Source organism: Sitophilus oryzae, unplaced genomic scaffold, assembly GCF_002938485.1.
Source record: "Sitophilus oryzae breed Bouriz unplaced genomic scaffold, Soryzae_2.0 scaffold_484_pilon_pilon, whole genome shotgun sequence".
Lineage (NCBI taxonomy): Eukaryota > Metazoa > Arthropoda > Insecta > Coleoptera > Curculionidae > Sitophilus > Sitophilus oryzae.
The window spans coordinates 771,386-793,574 of NW_022147067.1; the positions used below are offsets into that span (position 1 = coordinate 771,386).

A 22,189-nucleotide genomic window follows, 5' to 3' on the forward strand; every position below is an offset into this window, starting at 1 on the left:
TAATATTTTGATTACAATCTGGCAGCAATGCCAAGACCTAAATTCGCTCGTACCCTGTGACGTAGATAGAAGCGTGTTTTGCATTTACTTTATTATTTGGGTATTAACAAAACTGTATATTTTGGTAGTATAAATAAAAACATTTTACAAACATACGTATAAAGCGTTTTTAAACATTATTAAATCGCAGTCACCCTACAGTAAATATTTTTGGTGTGACGTCAAACGAATAATTTAACTCTGCAAATAATTTTGGGCATCGGCTAAATGAATTTTAAAATGTCCCAAAATAACCATAGAGAGACATCAATCAATTTATTTGTCGGATGTGTGATGTGTACCGGATTATATATGTTTTATAAATAACACGGCTGTAAAATGATAGATAGCAGAGAAGTCTTTATGAATAGTTAATACCGGTTAATGAAGGGCTTGGTAATTATTTCGAATTATTACCTAATGAACATGGAGTTTGACTTTAGCGGTCAAATCGCGGATGTGTAGGTATTACATATAAAAATCGATGTAATGTACAGGGTGAGTCAACGATAGAGTAAAGTCCATTATCTCATTTGTTACGGTCAAAGATGTAAAACAGACCTTTAATAGTAATAACCAGTAAATATTGTATTTATGCTCACTTAGGTTGGATATTGCGGGTACTCAATAGCCATTAACGTAAAAATCCAAAAAATTTAAATATTGATAAGCTACAGAAAAACTATAGATTTAACGACTTTGTCCGAGCCGAGCGTTGACGTTAATGTCTGTTGTAATACAGATGGTCCTGGAAATTATTACCAACACTACCCAACAAAAAATGAAAGAGAAATAATTGAATAACCATCGAATAAAAATTTAAACAGTCTGTGCTGCAAATGTAAGTTTCTTCTACCTGTATTGGCACAGTTTTAAACTTAGTTTTAACTGCTGTAAATTTTAAATCAATGCGACTGAAAGAGAGTCACTGTCGAAATGTAATGGACAAAAGGGAAAAAGAGTACAGAAGAGATTAAATCTACTTAACTAACTTTGTTTCCAAAGTTAGCTTTGAAAATAAAAGAGCAATGCAGTGGTGGTGCATCTACAATAGGGTGGATCGAAAAATGTCAAAAATGAAATTTCGGCTTGCTGTACCGCGTAAAAGTTGCCTTAGGTGTATACAAGCATAATTAAAAAGAGTTATAAAATTCGGATAACATCTTCCGATCGCACAAACCGCCGAGCAAATTTTTTTGGCATTTTTTTTCTTAACTTGAGGTTTGTATTTTTTAGCGCTATGGTGGTTAAACGTTAGTAATAGTATTGAGTTGCCTGCAGAAAAAATATTGCCTCTTTTAAACCATACCTTCCAGATCGCCCAAAGCGTCTAAATATTTGCAAAAAATGTAAATTTTTACTTTTTTTCCGTAAGTTTACACATGCAAATGTACAGCTCTTTGCTTGCTTAGAAAATAATCTAATTAATTTTAAATTATTTTCTAAACAACCCACAACTCACCACAAGGAGGTGGCTACAAAATTTAGAAAATTTTCACCACCTATGTCTAACAACTGAGTGGATTGTCCTCTGGGCTGACGTCGATTCCGAATTTTCTATATAGATTTATGGATACCTTGTCTAATCTGGCGTACAAGGCGTTTCCTCTTAGGCCTATCAAAATTAAACAAGGTATACCCTGGTCTACTACAGGCTTGCGTATATCTGCAAGGAACATGCGCTCATTATCTCACCTTAAGAAATTCACGGACAGCGTCTTCTTTCATAATTACGTGAAACTTTATAAAAAGGTTTATCGTAAGACTATAAAAGCTGCCAAGGACATTTATTATAATGCGAAGCTAGACAAAGCCGGTAATGTTGCTAGGAGACTTGGGCTATTGTAAATGACTTAAGGAATAAGACTTCTTCGTTTGGCACAGTCTTTAATTCACCTGAAGATTTAAACACTTACTTTCTTAATGTGGCTAAAAATTTAGTAAACACCATAACTCCTTCCCATGATTTACTTTCATATCTCCCTAAAGCAAATGAGAATTTACACAGTTTCTTCTTCACGCCCGTAGCATTAGATGAGCTCCGTAATACAATTAATAGTATTAAAAACAAATCCGCATCTGAGACTGATGGGCTTACGCTCATAATGTTCTCTGAACTTCCTGAATGCTCATTAAACCATCTTACTACTTTAATTAACGAGTCATTCCAAAAAGGAGTTTTTCCAAACTGCCTTAAGACAGCAATAATTATTCCTCTGTATAAAGGAGGAGATAAAGATGAACCTTCGAACTATCGCCCAATTGCACTCGTGCCCACATTATCTAAGATCATTGAAAGATTGGTTAAAAAAAGGTTTCTATCTTTTCTCCTTAAATATAAAATACTTACTACCCATCAATTTGGATTTCTAAGTAACAGTTGCACAAATGATGCTATGTTCGACCTTTTTAATAATGTATACTCTAGCCTGAATATTCATCAGTCTACAGCTACAATTTTCTGTGATTTCTCTAAGGCTTTCGATTGTGTAAATCATAATATCTTAATTAACAAATTGCAATACTATGGTTTCAGGGGAGTGCTGCTCGAATGGCTTAAGTCATATCTTGGCAACAGAAGGCAGCTTGTGAGGATTGATACGTCTATGTCTTCTTGTAAACCTATAGAATGTGGTGTTCCTCAGGGTTCAGTACTTGGCCTTATTTTGTTTCTGGTGTTTATATCTGCTATTCCCGAAAGGCCATCTCATAACTATCCACTTAGGAATGCGGAGCACGATCTTTATCTGCCAACCCCGAGCTCAGAACTAGTTAAAGGTTCAATACTGTACAATGCCAAAAAAATGTACAATCATCTGCCTTTGAATATCAAGTCGCTTTCATCCTTTCCCGCATTTCGCAAAGCTCTAAAATCATACTAACTGGAGAGAGCCCTATATACGGTAAACGACTTTTTTGTTGATGTTTAATTATGAACAATTTTGAATTTTAAAATTTTGATCATCTCACACACTGGTCAAGTATTTAATATTTTATAACTCTAAAATTATATCTATTTACTGCGTACTGTTCTGCAATTGTCCATGTATATTTTTTTTTGTTATTTTAATGACTTTTTTGAATTGTATTATTTGTATTGTGTATTTTTTGTTGTTTGTATTTTTTTTGTGCTTTTGTTTATTTTGTGAGTGCTTTGTCGTTGAAGCCGTTTTGGCTTTTTGTACAATAAAGCGTTGTTTGTTTGTTGTTTGTTGTTCGTTAATTGTTTCTCTCGATTTGAGTGTTCCCCTAATGTATCCATCCCTTGTTTGCGGCCCGCATACCTTAAGAGCAGCTTTGGTAACTAGCTTCACGCAACACTCCACATCTTGCGTGTGACATAGGAATTCTCTTATATCCCAATCCGGGGTCTCACCCGATTGTATGAAGCTTTTGATTTCTTCATCGCTTATCCCACGGAGAAGAGGTGGTGGCGATATTTTTGTAGTGCTCCAATCTATCATTTCCGTGTAATCAAATGCGTCAAATTTAAGTGAAGGAGTGTGAAAGTTCCTAATGCCTTTTCCAGGCAAAGCAGACTGTCTGGCCTTTAGCACTCTCCTGAGCCCTAACTCTCTCTCATCAAAGAGCATGGCTATTAAAATGATAATCAGAATGATTCTCTAATAGGAATAGGTCGTTACAATTAGCTGTTCTAATTAAAGAGGTTGTGAATGAACTGTAGTTGTAACGACACTGAATCTCACTAAACGCCAAACCATGAGAAAATAAGCTGATTAAATATAAAAGTCGAAAGCTCACGTTGTAGGAAGATTGTTTTCGGTGAAATTTCTAAAGTTTTTCATCCCCTAAGTGATAATAAATTTAAATGTACAATGGGAAGTAGCCAGGAAAAACAGTCTATTTTCATATAAAAAAGCAGTAAATATCCTGAAAACAATATATTATAACTTTTTTACATTTACTTTTATGAATGATAACTGACTGGCATTAATTTTAGCCCCTACTATAGTTATAAAATATCTCTTTATTCTATGAATATTGCTAAAAGAGACTCTTTAAAATACGTTTGCTTGGATATCAAATGTATACAGGATGGTCCTATATGTATTCCAGAAACTTCGGCAGCATATTTCTCCGATAAAAATAAGTAAAAAAGTTCGTATAAATATATGTCCTAAAATGCTTAGTTTCGGATATACAGGGTATAGAAGTTTCATTTTTATTTCGATTTTTTCCAAATAATTATAAATTTTTCTGCGATAAAATTGTGATAAAACAGTTTCTGTTGAACTTTTGGCATAAAAACATTTCATATTTATGATTTAAGTCTAATAACTATTTAGTCAACGTGTTTAATATACAGGGTGGGCCACTGAAAACTTACAAAGGCTATAATTTTTAAACCAAAAAAGATATCAAAAAAATAAAAAATGCCGTTTCTATAATATCGAGGGGGAATACATATGACGTATTTTTTGAACCACCCCGACCTACCCCTAAGGCGGCACCACTACTCACTTGAAAATCTTAAATGGCAACACCCCACTTGTGGCGCCTTTTTGGAAAGCCCATGAAAAATGCTAAACGATGATCATAAAGTTTTTAGGGTGAAATTGAAAAACTACCCCTTACACGAAAAATTAGGTGGACATTAATGAGAAAAGTGATTTTTTCAGCATAAGTTACAAATTGGGACCCAGCTAAATGAGCTTTTTTCAAACTACCCCGACCCACCCTTAGGTGCCACCCCCTCACTTTTAACCTCAAGATAGCGATACCCCACTTGTGACACCTTTTTGGAAAGCGTATAAAAAATGCTGAACGACTGTAATAAAAAGGAACGAAAAAAATAGAGCCTAAAAATGAAACAAAAATGTCAAAACGTGTCAAAATCAATAGAATGAATTATTTCTGTATCCATGAACCATTGCGAGAAAAAAAAAGCTGGTACAAAGAAACTTATTATAACTCTTAATAAAGAAATAAAGACCTCATACACTTTCAGCAAGATGGAGCCCCTTGGCATTATTCTATTGTCACAAGGCGGTGGTTGGATAAATATTATCCAAGGCAATTGATTGGCAGAAGGGGTCTAATCGAGTGGCCGCCAAGGTCACCTGATCTCACTCCTTTAGACTTTTCCTTGTGGGGTTACACTAAATCCATAGTCTACAAGTCAAAACCAGGTTCGTTGCAAGAATTGCGGCAGAGGAGAACTGAAGCATGTCGAAATATTCCGAGAGAGACTTTCCAAAAAGTGAGAGAAGAATCTTGAGGTTAGAAGTGAGGGGGTGCCACCTAGGGGTGGGTTGGGGTGGTTTCAAAAATACTTCATTTGCGTCATTTAGCTGGGTCCCAATTTGTAACTTATGCTGAAAAAATCACCTTTTTCATTAATGTCCACCTAATTGTTCGTGGAAGGGTAGTTTTTCAATTTCACCCTAAATACTTTATGATCATCATATAGCATTTTTCATGAGCTTTCCAAAAAGACGCTACAAGTAGGGTGTTGCCATTTAAGATTTTCAAGTGAGTAGAGGTGCCTCCTAAGGGGTAGGTCGGGGTGGTTCAAAAAATACGTCATATGATTTCCCCTTCGATATTATAGAAACGGTATTTTTTATTTTTTTGATATCTTTTTTGGTTTAAAAATTATAGCCATTGTAAGTTTTCAGTGACCTACCCTGTATATATATATCAATGATGACAGGTATTGACATGGTATCTTGAGAACCATTACTCGTGGCCAGTGGCGAATACAGAGGGGGGACCATGGGGCCTATCCCCCCTCTAAAATCTATAAATTGGATTAAATATTAGGCTTTTGGATTAAAAATGGCACGCTAAAAAGCATATTCTACATTACTTTTTATTTCGGCCGCCCCTAAAATAAATTCCTGTATCCGCCCCTGCTCGTAGTGATTTTTACCAAGAGACCTATTTTACGTAAAAGAGGTCGTAAATGTATATTTTTTTACCCTGTAGTTTTATACAGGTACGGACGAAAAGTTATTACTCTCCAAACCAGTTAAAAAATGTAGGTGGCGCCCTCTACAAGTAGGAATGGTTTAACATCAAAATCAAATGTCTCATGTCAAAAAACTCCCAGACACCAATTTTCATCCAAATATAGATCTTACTTCTTAAATGATTTGGAAAAAATCGAAATAAAAATGAAACTTCTACACCCTGTATCTCCAAAACTAAGCATTTTAGGACATACATTTATACGAACTTTTTTACTTATTTTTATCGGAAAAATATGCTGCCGAAGTTTGCGGAATACAGTTCGGACCACCCTGTATAGATATAAACAATTCTAAAGAACTTATCCAAATTAGAAAATTAAAAACAAGTTTTGTAGTGGTTGTTAATATTTCAACGAACTGTATAATGATGTAGTAGGTATTGAAAACCGAAAATAATTAAGTAAATTACATAATTAATATCTAATTACTAACGCAGTTATTCACTAGTCAAAGGTCGACCTCGTAATTACTTAACATTTATTAATTCCTCTTGTCGCCATTTTTCTAATGCACTAAACTTGTGGCATAGCTCAGGTAGTAAATAATAGAGTTGATGAACGATAGAAAATATGTTTGTTACTATTACACATAAAGGTTAAATAAGTTGACATCTCTATACGACATAAAAAATACAAATGAGTTCACATCCCAATTAGTAAGTACATTTTTAATCATGAATTCAACTATAAATTTATATAATATTATTTAATACAATCATCGTAGCGTAGAAGTAAAATTAATAAATCAATTCAACACCGAGTGATAATAAATAACTTGTTGAAATAACATTGTTAATAACAAGGTTAAGCAACAAGCGAATATATGCCACGTATTTTTAAGTATTTTCTACTAAGTAAAAGAAAACACAGAAGCATAGTTTTTAATAGGTTTGTTCCAACCAGCATTTCGGGATCGTTTCGAAATCGTACTCGAATCGGTTTCCTTGCACTTTCTTAGCATGCGCGGACTTCGAATAGTTTCGTGACGGTGCAAAAAGTATCAACGTTGGAACGCTTTGTGGAAAAATTTTGTTGATGTTTGACCATCAAAATCTTAAAAATAAAAGAAGTTGTCTAAAAATGTGCTACAATACGGATATAGTATAATCCTTTATCTTTAATTTCGTTCTTCATTTGTGTAAAAATACCTAGCCAGTTTTACATAAAACGTTAAATGCCGAACGCTTATTTTTCTACTTTTTCCGACTAGAGAAATGGACTCTTAAGTATTTCATTTTTGAGATAAAACCATGAATGACAAATATATTACAGTCACTGAAAGAATCCAACAGTACATTTTTCCTAAAAAATATTATTTAGAATCACCCTGTATTATACACTTGAGTCACATGCGTGTTTAAAGAGCAAAGCTGGTTATCTTTGAGACTCTCTGCTCTTTCAAGTGAAAGGAGTGTGTGTTCGCTTGCTTGTCTATATTTATTCGTACTTGTTTGTGAATTTATAAACTGGTACTCGTAAATAGTTGATCTAGACGCCGAACACACCGTATTAAAGTGTCTTGAATCTTGAATATTTATCGTTAACGGTACTGGAATTACTTTATAGTCTATATTTATACCTATTTAATAGTTAATTTAATATATTTTTTGTATCGCATTTTAATGTCTCTATCTTAATTTATTGTGATTAAGTGTCCTATTATAAAAACTAAGAAAATATCATATTCAATTCAGTCAGCCACACTCCTAATGAAATATCTTCCTATTTCATATCATTCGTTGGTAAGCAGAAAACTAAGTGGTCCATGAAACTAAGAAATTTAAACCAAAATTAAACCTAAAAAACTTATGTTTACATATTAAAAAATTTAACTAAAAATTTAAACTTAATATATCGGAAAAATTCTAGAAAAAAATGTCCGAAATGCGGTAAAACCTAGGATTTACCAAAAGCAAGTGGCAGTAAAAACCAACCAATCCCACCAAATAACCACCTAACCAATGCATTAACACCCCCAAATAACAAGGCCAACCAATGCAATTAACACCCTCCAAATAACCAGGCTAACCGAATTAGTTAATGCTTTTGGTAAATCCTAGGTTTAGCGCGCTTATCCTAGGTTTTACCGAATTTCGGACATATACAGTAACATATAAAAATACACGGGTTTAAATAGCGAGTATACGAAAAAATTCCTATATAATTATTCCAAAAGTGTTAGAAAGTATAATTTGTGAAAATTCTAAAAATAAAAATAAAAAATTGGCGCCGTGAGGCACGTATACTAAAATAGGAGCCGCCCATACTAAAATTTATTAAAAAAAAGTTGGTAGGCAGTTCTTTTAGTTTCAAAGTGAAGAAATTTTTCCAATTTTTTTTTATCTCAAAAATTACGACTGATTTTGATGTTATTACAAATTTTGTTGCAAATATTATTCCTAATCTTAAATTGAAAACTGCGTTTCGCTAGCTACTGCAATTTTGGAGTTACGATTTTTTCAAAATTTTTAACCCCCTTAACAACCCCCCACCCCCACCAACAACTAATGGCTAGATTCTCGGGTGCCACAGTGTTTTTGTGCCAAATTTGGTTAAAATCGGTTTAGCGGTTTTTGAGTTATCGTGTTACAGACAGACGGACAGACAGACACCATGAAAATATTTTCCGTCTGTCTGAAGGCGCTGGGTTAAACGTAGTCTCTACTAAGAACACGGAGGGGCGTTTTGACCCAAAATTTTACTATTAAGTTTCATATCTATCTTAATAGAAGATTATTTTCTTTTATCTATGGATTTATCAGCAGTCATCGTCAAGTTGACAATATACAGGGTGTTTTCGAATTAGTCTAAAAAAATTATGGTGTGATTCCTCATGTGTCCGTCTGTCTGTAACACGATAACTCAAAAACTGCTAAACCGATTTTAACCAAATTTGGCACAAAAATACTGTGGCACCCGAGAATCTAGCCATTAGTTTTTGGTGAGGGTGGTGGGTTGTTAAGGGGGTATGGGAGGGGGTTAAACATTTTAAAAAATCGTTTTCAATTTAATATTAGTAATAATATTTGCAACAAAATTTATATTTAATAAACTGTAAAATATATATATTCTTATGTTTTATTAAAGTTACTCTGATATACTAATATATATATATATATATATATATATATATATATATATATATATATATATATATATATATAACTTTAAAACTAAATCCTTTGAAATCAAATATAAACATAAAAAAATATTTACAGCAGAAAAGGCGAAGGCGCTGGGTTAAACGTAGTCTCTACTAAGAACACGGAGGGGCGTTTTGACCCAAAATTTTACTATTAAGTTTCATATCTATCTTAATAGAAGATTATTTTCTTTTTATCTATGGATTTATCAGCAGTCATCGTCAAGTTGACAATATACAGGGTGTTTTCGAATTAGTCTAAAAAATTATGGTGTGATTCCTCATGTGTCCGTCTGTCTGTAACACGATAGCTCAAAACTGCTAAACCGATTTTAACCAAATTTGGCACAAAAATACTGTGGCACCTGAGAATCTAGCCATTAGTTTTTGGTGAGGGTGGTGGGTTGTTAAGGGGTATGGGAGGGGGTTAAACATTTTAAAAAATCGTTTTCAATTTAAGATTAGTAATAATATTTGCAACAAAATTTATATTTAATAAACTGTAAAATATATATATTCTTATGTTTTATTAAAGTTACTCTGATATACTAATATATATATATATATATATATATATATATATATATATATATATATATATATATATATATATACATATATACTATAACTTTAAAACTAAATCCTTTGAAATCAAATATAAACATAAAAAATATTTACAGCAGAAAAGGCGAAGGCGCTGGGTTAAACGTAGTCTCTACTAAGAACACGGAGGGGCGTTTTGACCCAAAATTTTACTATTAAGTTTCATATCTATCTTAATAGAAGATTATTTTCTTTTATCTATGGATTTATCAGCAGTCATCGTCAAGTTGACAATATACAGGGTGTTTTCGAATTAGTCTAAAAAAATTATGGTGTGATTCCTCATGTGTCCGTCTGTCTGTAACACGATAACTCAAAAACTGCTAAACCGATTTTAACCAAATTTGGCACAAAAATACTGTGGCACCCGAGAATCTAGCCATTAGTTTTTGGTGAGGGTGGTGGGTTGTTAAGGGGGTATGGGAGGGGGTTAAACATTTTAAAAAATCGTTTTCAATTTAAGATTAGTAATAATATTTGCAACAAAATTTATATTTAATAAACTGTAAAATATATATATTCTTATGTTTTATTAAAGTTACTCTGATATACTAATATATATATATATATATATATATATATATATATATATATATATATATATATATATATATATATATATATATATATATATATATATATATATATATATATATATATATATATATATATATATATATATATATATATATATATATATATATATATATATATATATATATATATATATATATATAACTTTAAAACTAAATCCTTTGAAATCAAATATAAACATAAAAATATTTACAGCAGAAAAGGCGAAGGCGCTGGGTTAAACGTAGTCTCTACTAAGAACACGGAGGGGCGTTTTGACCCAAAATTTTACTATTAAGTTTCATATCTATCTTAATAGAAGATTATTTTCTTTTATCTATGGATTTATCAGCAGTCATCGTCAAGTTGACAATATACAGGGTGTTTTCGAATTAGTCTAAAAAAATTATGGTGTGATTCCTCATGTGTCCGTCTGTCTGTAACACGATAACTCAAAAACTGCTAAACCGATTTTAACCAAATTTGGCACAAAAATACTGTGGCACCCGAGAATCTATCCAGCAGTTTTTGGTGGGGGTGGTGGGTTGGTAAGGGGGTATGGGAGAGGGTTAAAAATTTTAAAAAATCGTAACTCCAAAATTACAGTAGCTAGCGAAACGCGGTTTTCAATTTAAGATTAGTAATAATATTTGCAACAAAATTTGTAATAACATCAAAATCAGTCGCAATTTTTGAGATAAAAAAAATGGAAAAATTCCTTTACTTTGAAACTAAAAGAACTGCCTACCAACTTTTTATTAACATATTTTAGTATGGCCGGCTATACGTGCCTCCCGGCGCCAATTTTTTGATTATGTAACGGGCCCTTTGTTTACTCACTTTAATTACACTCTCCTTTACACGTTAACATTTTTTACTACTCGAAACAACGTTACATCACACAAACCTCGTACTTGAGTGTTTTATATAGTTTCAATAACAGCACTAGAAAAAAACTGAATTACTTAAATATTACGACAAAGCCACGATTTCAATATTATTTTAAAGCGATCAACATGAACTGTAACCGTGCCGGCGTGAAATACATGGCGAAAATTTTTGATTTCTGCCGTATATAGCGCTGCGGTCGGAATTTTTTGAAATCAACTGAAATGTGTGCACCAAGCTTATATTAAAAAATCACCGTCAGCCTAACCTAACTGCAGTATGAATGGATTGTAAATAAGGTTTATATTTTTGTGGCTAGTTCGTTTCTTGAAAAAATTCTCAGAACAGCAACTTCTACAGTTTCTAATAGACCTATCTACTAAAAACCGAAGTGTTCTTGAATAGTGAGTGGTATTTAGATATTTTAAAAATATTTTTTTTATTTTGTAGATTTCTCTTTCAGTGGCGAATAATCCAGAATTTTGTTCAGGCTACAGTATAAATATATTTTCCCTGCCTTCGTGCTTTTGACGAAAATTTTTCACTACCGCCGGAAAAAAAACCTGCTAAAATTGCAAAATATTTCTCCCACGGGAGTATTGGTTGTTGTTGCGAATTTAATACCTCTGGCTGCTTCCGATACATATAGAGAGATCGTGAAAGTTCCCGAATAAACTTAATATCCCGTCATGAAACGTGACACTTTGATTCATTTTTCTTGTTAGGCAGAGTATGCCGATTGGAACGTTGTAACGCGGAGGTTATAACGTTTTTATCTCTGTCAGATAAATTAAAAGAAAATTGGGTAAATGAGAAATAAAAATAAATTGAATTTGAAATTCAAATATTAAATCACAGAGGCTCAATTCTTTATCACAGTCTGACTGTGTAGACCTCTGTATACTCCGTTTAATATAGGCTTAGTGCATTTCAGTTGATTTCAACTGAAAAAATTCCGACCGCAGCATTTCAACGGCAAAAATCAGAAATTATCCCTACCTAGTTCACACAGCCGTCATGTTGATCGCATAGAGTCAACAGCTATCACATTTTGCAACTTGCTTGAATTTTGTCATATTTTATGATAATTTTGATAAAATATCCAGGCAAAAACATTCCTTACCGAGATTTATAGATTTTAACGCGAACGAAAAAAAAATCAAACAACGAATACATACCATATTATATTTTTCTTTTATCTAAGATACATACCTTATCGTCTTTTGGAAACACGTACATTTTTGCACACAACAAGAAAACACCAGTTACCATTTTTACAGTTAATAAATAGTAAAACTATTTCTGACTATGATATTTAAAATTTAGATAGATAGAAAATTAAAAAACAAACGAGTATTTGCAAACGCAGGCCCAAATTCAATAAAAATCAAAATTTTTCCTGCGAAAATCAGGCTTTTTTCACTGAAAAGGTATTTTTTGATTTATCAGCAGTCGTCGTCAAGTTGACAATATACAGGGTGTTTTCGAATTAGTCTAAAAAAATTATGGTGTGATTCCTCATGTGTTCTTAAAACAATTTTTATATAACCATCCTTTCTGATCTACAGGGTGTTAAAAATTTAAAAAAATCGATTTTTTCGCTTAACATAAATGGTACACCACTGCTTTTTTAAAGAAAATGTATTTTTTTCTTGACTGGCCATCCTTTTTCAACAAAATTGATCTTTTGAGTTTTTCTTGTTCATCAAACGGTTGTCGAGAAAAAAATAAATATACTTATTAAGAGCCCGCCTTAATTCGTTTTCTAACCATTTTTTATTTTTTAGATTAATTAAGAAACACCCTGTATATGCATATCACAGGCAACCAAATAAACTAGTAACCTTTAAAAATTATTTTTCCTACCATTAGCGACATACCGTGTTTTTAGTGTGTACTAAATTATTTTATCAAAATTTCACCATATAAGTTTCCAGGCAATGGTTTCTGTTTAGTTTAAGATGTCAAATTTAAACGTCACTTTTCAAGAAATTAATAAAAAGAAAGGGGTCCTACGAAAATACTAAAAATATTAAATGTGTATAACTGCTTATAGAAGAAATACTATAGTAAGAAGAATTTCACTGATTTTTTTCCGTTTCACTGATTCCGTTGCCATGGTGACAGTCCTTTTTTATTGCAAAAGAACAGTGACTATATAGTTTGAAATGAATCAATCGTGGCAAAATAATATATTTTTTTAATGATATCTTTCTCAAAACAGAATATTTAACGAAAGGTTTTTACTTTGAGTCATTCTTAATCTAATTATTCAATTGAATGAACGTATCTAGTATGTTTCATCAAAGGTGCATCATACACCTTGCGATTGACTCTTTACTTAAAAATACCACTTGGAAATTATCTTTTAGTAAATTGACTTTAAACAAAGAATAGTTAACTGTACAGGGTGTCCCAAATTCGAGCCTCAGCATCGAGATTTGGGAAACTAGAAGGGATACGTGGTCGGTAAAATGGAGGCAAAGTTGAAGAATATATGCGATTTTATTTTTATGTTTGTGACTCTATTTGGAATAAATATAACGAAGTGAATTTCACATTTTTATTTAAAATATATGATATAATGTAGTTGTTTTTCCTTTAGTTGCAGGTGGCTATGGTGCGGGTGATGACAGAGGCTACTTTGGACCATGGAGAACGTGCAAGCTTTTGTTATACAACCGAGAAAGATGTGACGACGATGTTTCGAGGTTTAGACCGTCAGGTGAGCATATATTTCCATCAGTTTACTTTACTCGTATGTCGAATGACTTTATAAATGTGTAAAGAAGGCAGGGAGTTTACCGTTATACCGGGTGTTGCATCGTCGAGCGGAACATAGAAAATCCCATGTAAATTTTAATGGGGTCAATTATTGACTTCCCTAATTATTTTAGAGAATAATTCTATTTAGGTTTATTGAAGACCACTAAAACCCACATTCAAAAGAATAACTTTAGATATTTTTGATTAGCCCGTTTACGAGTTATCGCCGATTTCTTTTCAAATATTTCTCCTTTCTTATGGCCCTGTATTTACTTATGAGCACCAGTCAAGGTAAAAGATAACTGCCAAATGAAGTTGTGCACATAGTACCCTGGCTGATCGGGAATATTTAGACAATAGTTTTAACGGAAATGTTATTGGCCTAAATCATACAGTAAATTGGCCAGCAAGATCTCCTGATATTTCGCCAAATGATTTCTTTCTCTGGGGCCATTTAAAGAACAGGATATACAAGGAAAAAAATACCCAAATCTAGACGAGTTAAAAAATGCTATTTCTGCCGAATGCAATAGAATTTCAGTTTACCAACTAGCGAATGTAAAGGTGCGTATTCATTATCCGAACGAACGAACGAACGAACGAAAGTGCGGTATATTTAGACGGGGACCGAACGCATGCGGCCGTTCGTTCGTTCGTTCGCTCGACCATCCGTTTCGAGTCGGTACATCAAAGGCGTTCGCCAACAAATGCCTCCGGTCTTCTCGTGCGGTCCTATCGTGCGGTCCCCGTCCATACCACTAGCGAACATTCGTTCGTTCGTGCGGATAATGAATACGCACCTTAAGAAGAGAATTTTATGATCGCCTGGGTTATTGTCTAGCAGTCGATAGAGGAATATTTAAACATCTTCTTAAATCCTAAAGTTCTAACAATTTAATAGTACCTAAATTAATAAGTTATTGAATATTGTAATAATACTATAATTAACCTTGAAATTGATTACTTTATTTTACTTTAATTCATATTAATTTGTATTAATAAATACATCTTTAAGATTTCCGATGTAGGAATGAGTTTTCAATAATAATAAAGCACTAAATAGGTAAATTTCTGAAATGACAACTTCATTTGACAGTTATCTTTTACCTTGACTGGTGCTCATAAGTAAATACGGGGCCATAAAAAAGGAGAAATATTTAAAAAGAAATTTGGCGATAACTCGTAAACGAGCTAATTAAAAATATATAAAGTTATTCTTTTGGATGTGGGTTTTAGTGCTCTTCAATAAACCTAAATAGAGTTATTCTCTAAAATAATTAGGGAAGCCAATAATTGAATGTCCCGTCTGACGATGGAGTATTTTATATTTAAGTAAAACATACCGACCCGGTATGTTTTATAGGTGAAGTACTGAAAAGTACAATTTGCCAAGGACATTTATTATAATGGGAGGCTAGCCAAATTCGGTAATGTTGCTAAGGAGACTTGGGCATTTGTAAATTACTTAAGGAATAATACTTCTTCGTCTGGCACAGTCTTTAATTCCACCTGAAGATTTAAACACTTACTTTTTTATTGTGGCTAAAAATTTAGTGAACACCATAACTTCTTCCCATGATTCACTTTCATATCTCCCTAAAAAAATGAAATAAATAAGCAAATGAATGAATAAAGCAAATGAGAATTTACACAGTTTCTTCTTCACGCCCGTGGCATTAGATGAGCTCCGTAGTACAATTAAAAGTATTAAAAACAAATCCTCATCTGGGACTGATGGGCTTACTCTCAAAATGTTCTCTGAACTTCCGGAATGCACTTTAATCCATCTTACTACTTTAATTAACGAGTCATTCCAAAAAGGAGTTTTTCCAAACTGCCTTAAGACAGCAATAATTATTCCTCTGCATAAAGGAGGAGATAAAAATGAAGCTTCGAACTATCACCCTATTGCACTCCTGCCCACATTATCTAAGATCATTGAAAGATTGGTTCAAAAAGGGTTCTTTCTCTTCTCCTTAAATATAAAATACTTACTACCCATCAATTTGGATTTCTAATTAACAGTTGCACAAATAATGCTATGTTCGACCTTTTTAATAATGTATATACTCTAGCCTGTATAACCATCACTCTACAACTACAATTTTCTGTGATTTCTCTAAGACTTTCGACTGTGTAAATCATAATATCTTAATTCACAAATTGCAATATTATGGATTCAGGGGAGTGCCGCTCGAATGGCTTCAGTCATATATTGGCAACAGAAGGCAGCTTGTGAGGATTGTTACGTCTATATCTTCTTGTAAGCCTATAGAATGGGGTATCCCTCAGGGTTCAGTACTTGGCCCTATTTTGTTTCTGGTGTTTATCAACGATATTGCAAATCTGGACATTAGCGGTCAAATCTGCTTCCTTGCGGACGATACTAGTTTCACTTGGAGGGGGCCAGATGTTACGGCACTATATAATACCATTAAATCTTGGTGCGATTCTAATCTCCTATGCCTCAACCTATCAAAAACTAAAGTTTTGTCATATAAAAGTACTACACAACCTTTTGTATATCGCCAGTTTTACATAAAGCGTTAAATGCCCAAAGCTTATTCTGCTACATTTTCGCACTCTTTAAGAAATTCAAAAAAAAATTAAAAAAATCCGTGTTTTCTTCAAACAACATCCTTCTAACGACATTTTCCTTGCTTTTTAAGAAAATTTAACGAATTTGTCGGCTTGTAAAGCCATTAAGAAATAAAATAAGTCAGTTACCCGAACCAAACGACGCGAATTCGATTTAGCGGCAACGAGTGGATATTAGGTCAAAAATAATTTCCCTCGGGATTGATAGCAGGCGTGACAAGCAGGCCATGGACGGAGGAGTGGAAACATGCAGAGGAATCAGCATTTTTAATAGAGTAGGAATTGAGAAAATTACGATTAGAATTTTCAAGAATCTACTTATTGTTATTTTAACAGATTTACGTAAAATTGTTTTTAATAAATGTTTATGTACAGGGTGGGCCAAATTGGACGCTTTTAGAGGGAAACATCCTTTTCTATAGGAGTTAGACGAAAACTAATATTGGTGTCTGGAGCTCAATTTTTGTCAAAAACATGGTGGTGAAAACCGCATATCGATATTTGTTACCGTTTTCGAGTTTCTGGGTGTTTTTCAAAAATGTGCATTTTTAACAAATCGCTGTAACTTTTTTGCTACAGAAAATTTTGTATTCTTATGAAAACTTTTCCAAAATACCTTTTTACGTAGAATTTGATGGTTTATGTATAATTTTTTTAAAATTAATAATTTAAGAATTATCAAGAAAAAAATTGTTTTTTTAAATGGGACACCCTGTATATTTGTTGAAAATAATTTAAAATTACCTTTCCAAAAATATAGCACACTTGATATTTTGTTTGATTCCTCTTCGATATATATTCAAAGCCTACAAAGTAGGCTTTGAACCGAGACGGCTGTAATGCAAGAAAATTGTAGCTGTATATATTTTGTATGGCGTATTAAGAGTACACATGATATCAAGAAATCAAAAAAAAAAATCAATACAACAATACAAACAATTCAAAGATCAACAATCAGATGTGTAAGAGACATATCACAATGTTACAGTAAAAACGAACAACTATAAATTTACACTACAAGATTTAGCTCTGCGATCCATTCTATAGCATCCAGGTCAGCCTCATGAAGACGATTTAAAGAGAACTGCGCCTTTGTTAGTGGGCACTGTGTTGCGATATGAAAAGGTGTATCTTCAAAATGTCCGCAATCGCAGTTAGGGTTGTCGGTTAGTCCCCATTTGTGTGTCCAGAAGCGGGTTCTGCCATGGTTAGATCTGAACCGATTGAGTGTTGTCCACGTTTTTCTTGGCAAATTGAATCCGGGAGGGCAGAGTACTGGGTCAGTTATCAAGTGATGAATGTCAGGATTATTTTGTGACCATTCATCTCGCCAGCAGTCTTCAACCCGAAAGTTGGAATTTAGTAGCTGCTGCCCCAATACCCATGGCGGTTTTCTGGATTTCAGGCGATTCAAGAAATTTTCACAATCATCATGGATGGGCAGATGGACATTGCTGGTGCACTTTTTCCACTCTCTGACTAGAGCCGCCTGTCTTCTCAGATGAGGGGGAGTAATGTTTGATAAGACAGGGAGCCACTGGATCGGAGTGCTTCTGATAGTGCCCGTTATTATTCTCATCGCGCTGTTAAGACGAGTATCGATAAGATGAATATGATTGCTATTTATCCAGACAGGGCAGCAATATTCTGCCACCGAATATGTGTGGGCCATTGCAGTTGTTTTAAGTACCCTGGCGTTTGCTCCCCAGCTGCTACCTGCGATCTTGTGCAGTATATTATTTCTAGTATTTATTTTTGCAGCCGTCTTGGTGAGGTGTGGCTTGAACGTGAGAGACCGATCCAATGTGACTCCTAAGTAAAACCAAAATAATATTTGCAATGAGAGATTTGGAATTTTATAACAATTTAAACTATATTTAACAACATCAACACATTTAAAATACATCTAATAACAATAAAAATTAATAGCAAGCCAAGACATCAGATTTTGCTACAGGTGTTCGACATGTACGACCGCCTTCTGTTATGGACAGACGGGACCGTTTTGAACATTTCTCGCCGAATTCAATAACTTAATAGGGGTGAAAGATACCCTCGCGTAACCGCTTTTAATTATTGTCTATATTATATCGTACTCATATATATATGATATATATATACCTCGCGTAAGTGCTTTTAATTATTGTCTATATTATACAGGCAATTTAAAAATAAGAACCTTTATTCTTCGCAAAGATAAAAATCCATAGGCACTAAGTCTGGCGGAGCTAGGATCTTGGTTAGCTAATCAATTATTCTCTAAATTAGCTGCAAAAGTTAACTGACTTCAGCGTTCTGAGGAGGTGCCTCGTCTTGCTGGAAAAATATGTTTTCGGGTTCCATTAGGGGCAGATCATAAATAAGGGGTCCAAAGCCTACTAGTTAAAAGTGGCGAACTTTTAAAAATTCCGTATTTTAAAGGGGATTATAACAAAATATCAAGTGTGCTATATTTTTGGAAAGATAATTTTAAGTTATTTGCATTTAATTAAAAATATACAGGGCGTCCCAAATAAAAAATCAATTTTTCTGTTGATAACTCTTAAAGTATTAATTTAAAAAAAATTATACTTAAACCATTAAATTCTACGTAAAAGGATGCTTTGGAAATATTTTCATAAAAATAGGAAATTTTTTATAGCAAAAAAGTTACAGCGATTTGTTAAAAATGCACATTTTTGAAAAACACCCCGTAACTCCGAAACGGTAACAGATATCGATGTGCGGTTTTCACCATTTTGTTTTTGATAAAAATTGAGCTTCAGACACCGATATTAGTTTTCGTCTATCTCCTATAGAAAAGGGTGTTTCTCTTTAAAAGCATCGAATTTGACCCACCCTGTACATTTTCCATTTTTTTACTTCGAAAAATTTCGTAGTAAAAATCGCTAGAAGCAACAGTTCTCAAAATATTTGAAATCGAAATACTACTAGATAGTTATTTCCCCAAAACATTTATTTCTCTTAGGGGCAAACCTTTAGGGGCCGTTTATTAAGGTTTGTAGACAAAATAATGCCATTATAATTATTTGGAAAGTTTTATTTACAAACATTAAAAACATATTTAGGACAAGCAAGCCACTGTTGCCGCAAAATTGTATTTAAACTTTATTCAAATAATGAGATAAGAGAGCAACAGGAGTCGAATGGATAGCGTCCCGTCCCGAAAACCTAATATATTTCGCGAAATCGCTCATAAAATCTGGAAAATGACATGAGGCAACCGAGACTTGTATCACTATCTGGATAGAAATGACGTTAGTTGGAATGCAAATGAAAGGCAACCTGCTCTACTTGCGGTTGCTCTATTTCATACAACTCTTATCAAATTAATTAAATTACTATTTCATTATAAATATTGTTTTAAAAAAAGAGTACCTATTCATATTTGAGGGGTATCTAGAAAATTGATTTGATGTTGCTAAATATCACGTTAAAGAAACAAAAAGTTCTTACTAATGAGTTATTATAAACTCAACAAAGTTTAAACATTATTACAAAGTTTAATAATATATCTTGTTCTAGTGGGCCGATTTGTAGCTAATTTATTTGACTTTCTACTATCTCTGTCTAAACTAAAAATGAAGGTCTCCATCTGTCAATTATACGGGGTAAAACAAAATGTTGATATTTTGATGAAAGTTTGAAAGCAGACTAAATAACCATCATTCTACAGCAACAAACAATTTTCTGTGATCGCTATCAGTACATGCATATTATTTCGTATATTTTACATTTTATTGATTTTATGGAAAGCACTGTTCATTAAAATGTTGTATTCTATGTTATAGGCATACATTACATTATGTTATAGGCGTACATGCATATTATTACTTGTTTCTCTCTACTATTTTCTGTCTCACAATGTACCGTTTGTGTCCAGGAAGAGTTCATAGTTTCATAGTTGTCGATTTTCAAAAGAAATCAGTACATGCATATTATTTCGTATATTTTTCATTTTATTGATTTTATGGAAAGCACTGTTCATTAAATTAAACAGCTTGCAATCTGTTCTGAATTTTTCAATTTTTATCCTTTTACTTCATTTACACTATAACAAGTTGCCATGACAAAACAAAAATTATTTATTATTAAGCATTAAAGTAATTTATATAGTTATATGATATTATTAATAGAAGTTGAAGAATTTTGTAAAATCTATCAGAAAGAATTATAATATACCGGGTGTTTTTCAAAAGTGGCTTGATTGACGTATTCAATTAGTTTCGGTCATTTCTTGTTTCACCGGAAATCACTACAACTTTTGGTTTTTAAATGGTACCGTCGGTATTTTTTTAATTTGTTTGGCAGAATATGGCATTCTGAATAGAATAATTTAATGTCAACTTTTGACATATTTACTTAAAAAATAGTATTTTAAATTTCAATCTAGAGTGCCATGATAAAAAACAACATATAACCGGTCGTAAAAGTAACGACAGTTTGACTCTATATACGAAGTGTGTGGTAACAAATTAACTATTTACCAGATACTAAAAAGGAAAAGACACAAAGAAGGCACTGTTCATTAAAATGTTGTGTCCTTTGTTATAGGGCTTGTTTCTCTCTACAATTTCCTGTCTCACAATGTACTGTTTGTGTCCAGGAAGAGTTCATAGTTTCATAGTTGTCGATTTTCGAAAGAAATCAGTACATGCATATCATTTCGTATATTTTTCATTTTATTGATTTTATGGAAAGCACTGTTCATTAAAATGTTGTATCCTATGTTATAGGGCTTGTTTCTCTCTACAATTTTCTGTCTCACAATGTACCATTTGTGTCCAGAAAAAGGTTTGTGTCCATATTATTTCGTAGTGTCTTCTTCAAAAGCGAATATCTCCAAAAAAAATAAACTTTTAAGTGCGCCATTTAAATGGATACAAAATGGGAGACCGCAATATGACAATTATATGCTATGCCGACGACGCTGTGCTATTTGCAGAAAATGAGGACGACCTCCAAAGACTATAGTATATCGCTTCAATCTAGTAGCAAATTCTTATAAAATGATAATCTCTGCATCCAAAACAAGGAGCTGGACAACATCAAAAATACCTATCAGATGCAAGATTGTCGTGGATAACACAATAATACAGCAAGAATTGAAATTTAACTATCTCGGTATAGAGTTATCCGGTTATGGCGATATCGAAACAGAGGTAAGACAACAAACAACAAAAGCAATGAGAGTGGCTGGATGTCTGAAAGACACCATATGGAAAAATAAATACATACCTAGGTATCGAGGTCAAATCAAGAATATACAAGGCTGTCGTCAGACCCATAATGATCTACACAGCAGAAACCAGACCAGATACAGCAAAAACAAAAAGATTCTTCGAAACAGGCGAGATGAAAATCCCCCGCAAAATCACATGTAAAAGTAGATATGCTAGATAGAGAACGATGCGACAACATAAGGCAAACATGCAAGGTGGATAGCATTAATGAATGGGTTGTGAGCAGAAGATGCGAGGGGAATAAACATATAAGCCGAATGAACGAGGGAAGAACAGTAAGGTCAGCTCGAGACAAATCACCACTGGGAAGAAGAAGTACGGGGAGGCCAAGAAAAAGGGCAAAGA

At 33.2% G+C, this 22,189-nt stretch overlaps 1 protein-coding gene across 1 annotated transcript in view; it reads left to right on the forward strand.

Moving 5' to 3' along the window:
* The window catches only part of LOC115886366, a 47,493-nt gene that overhangs the window by 7,561 nt on the left and 17,743 nt on the right, over positions 1-22,189 (forward strand). Inside the window, exon 2 of the mRNA XM_030905467.1 lies at positions 13,828-13,962. Within this exon, the coding sequence (XP_030761327.1) occupies positions 13,828-13,962 (135 nt within the window). The remainder of the gene's footprint in view (positions 1-13,827; positions 13,963-22,189) is intronic.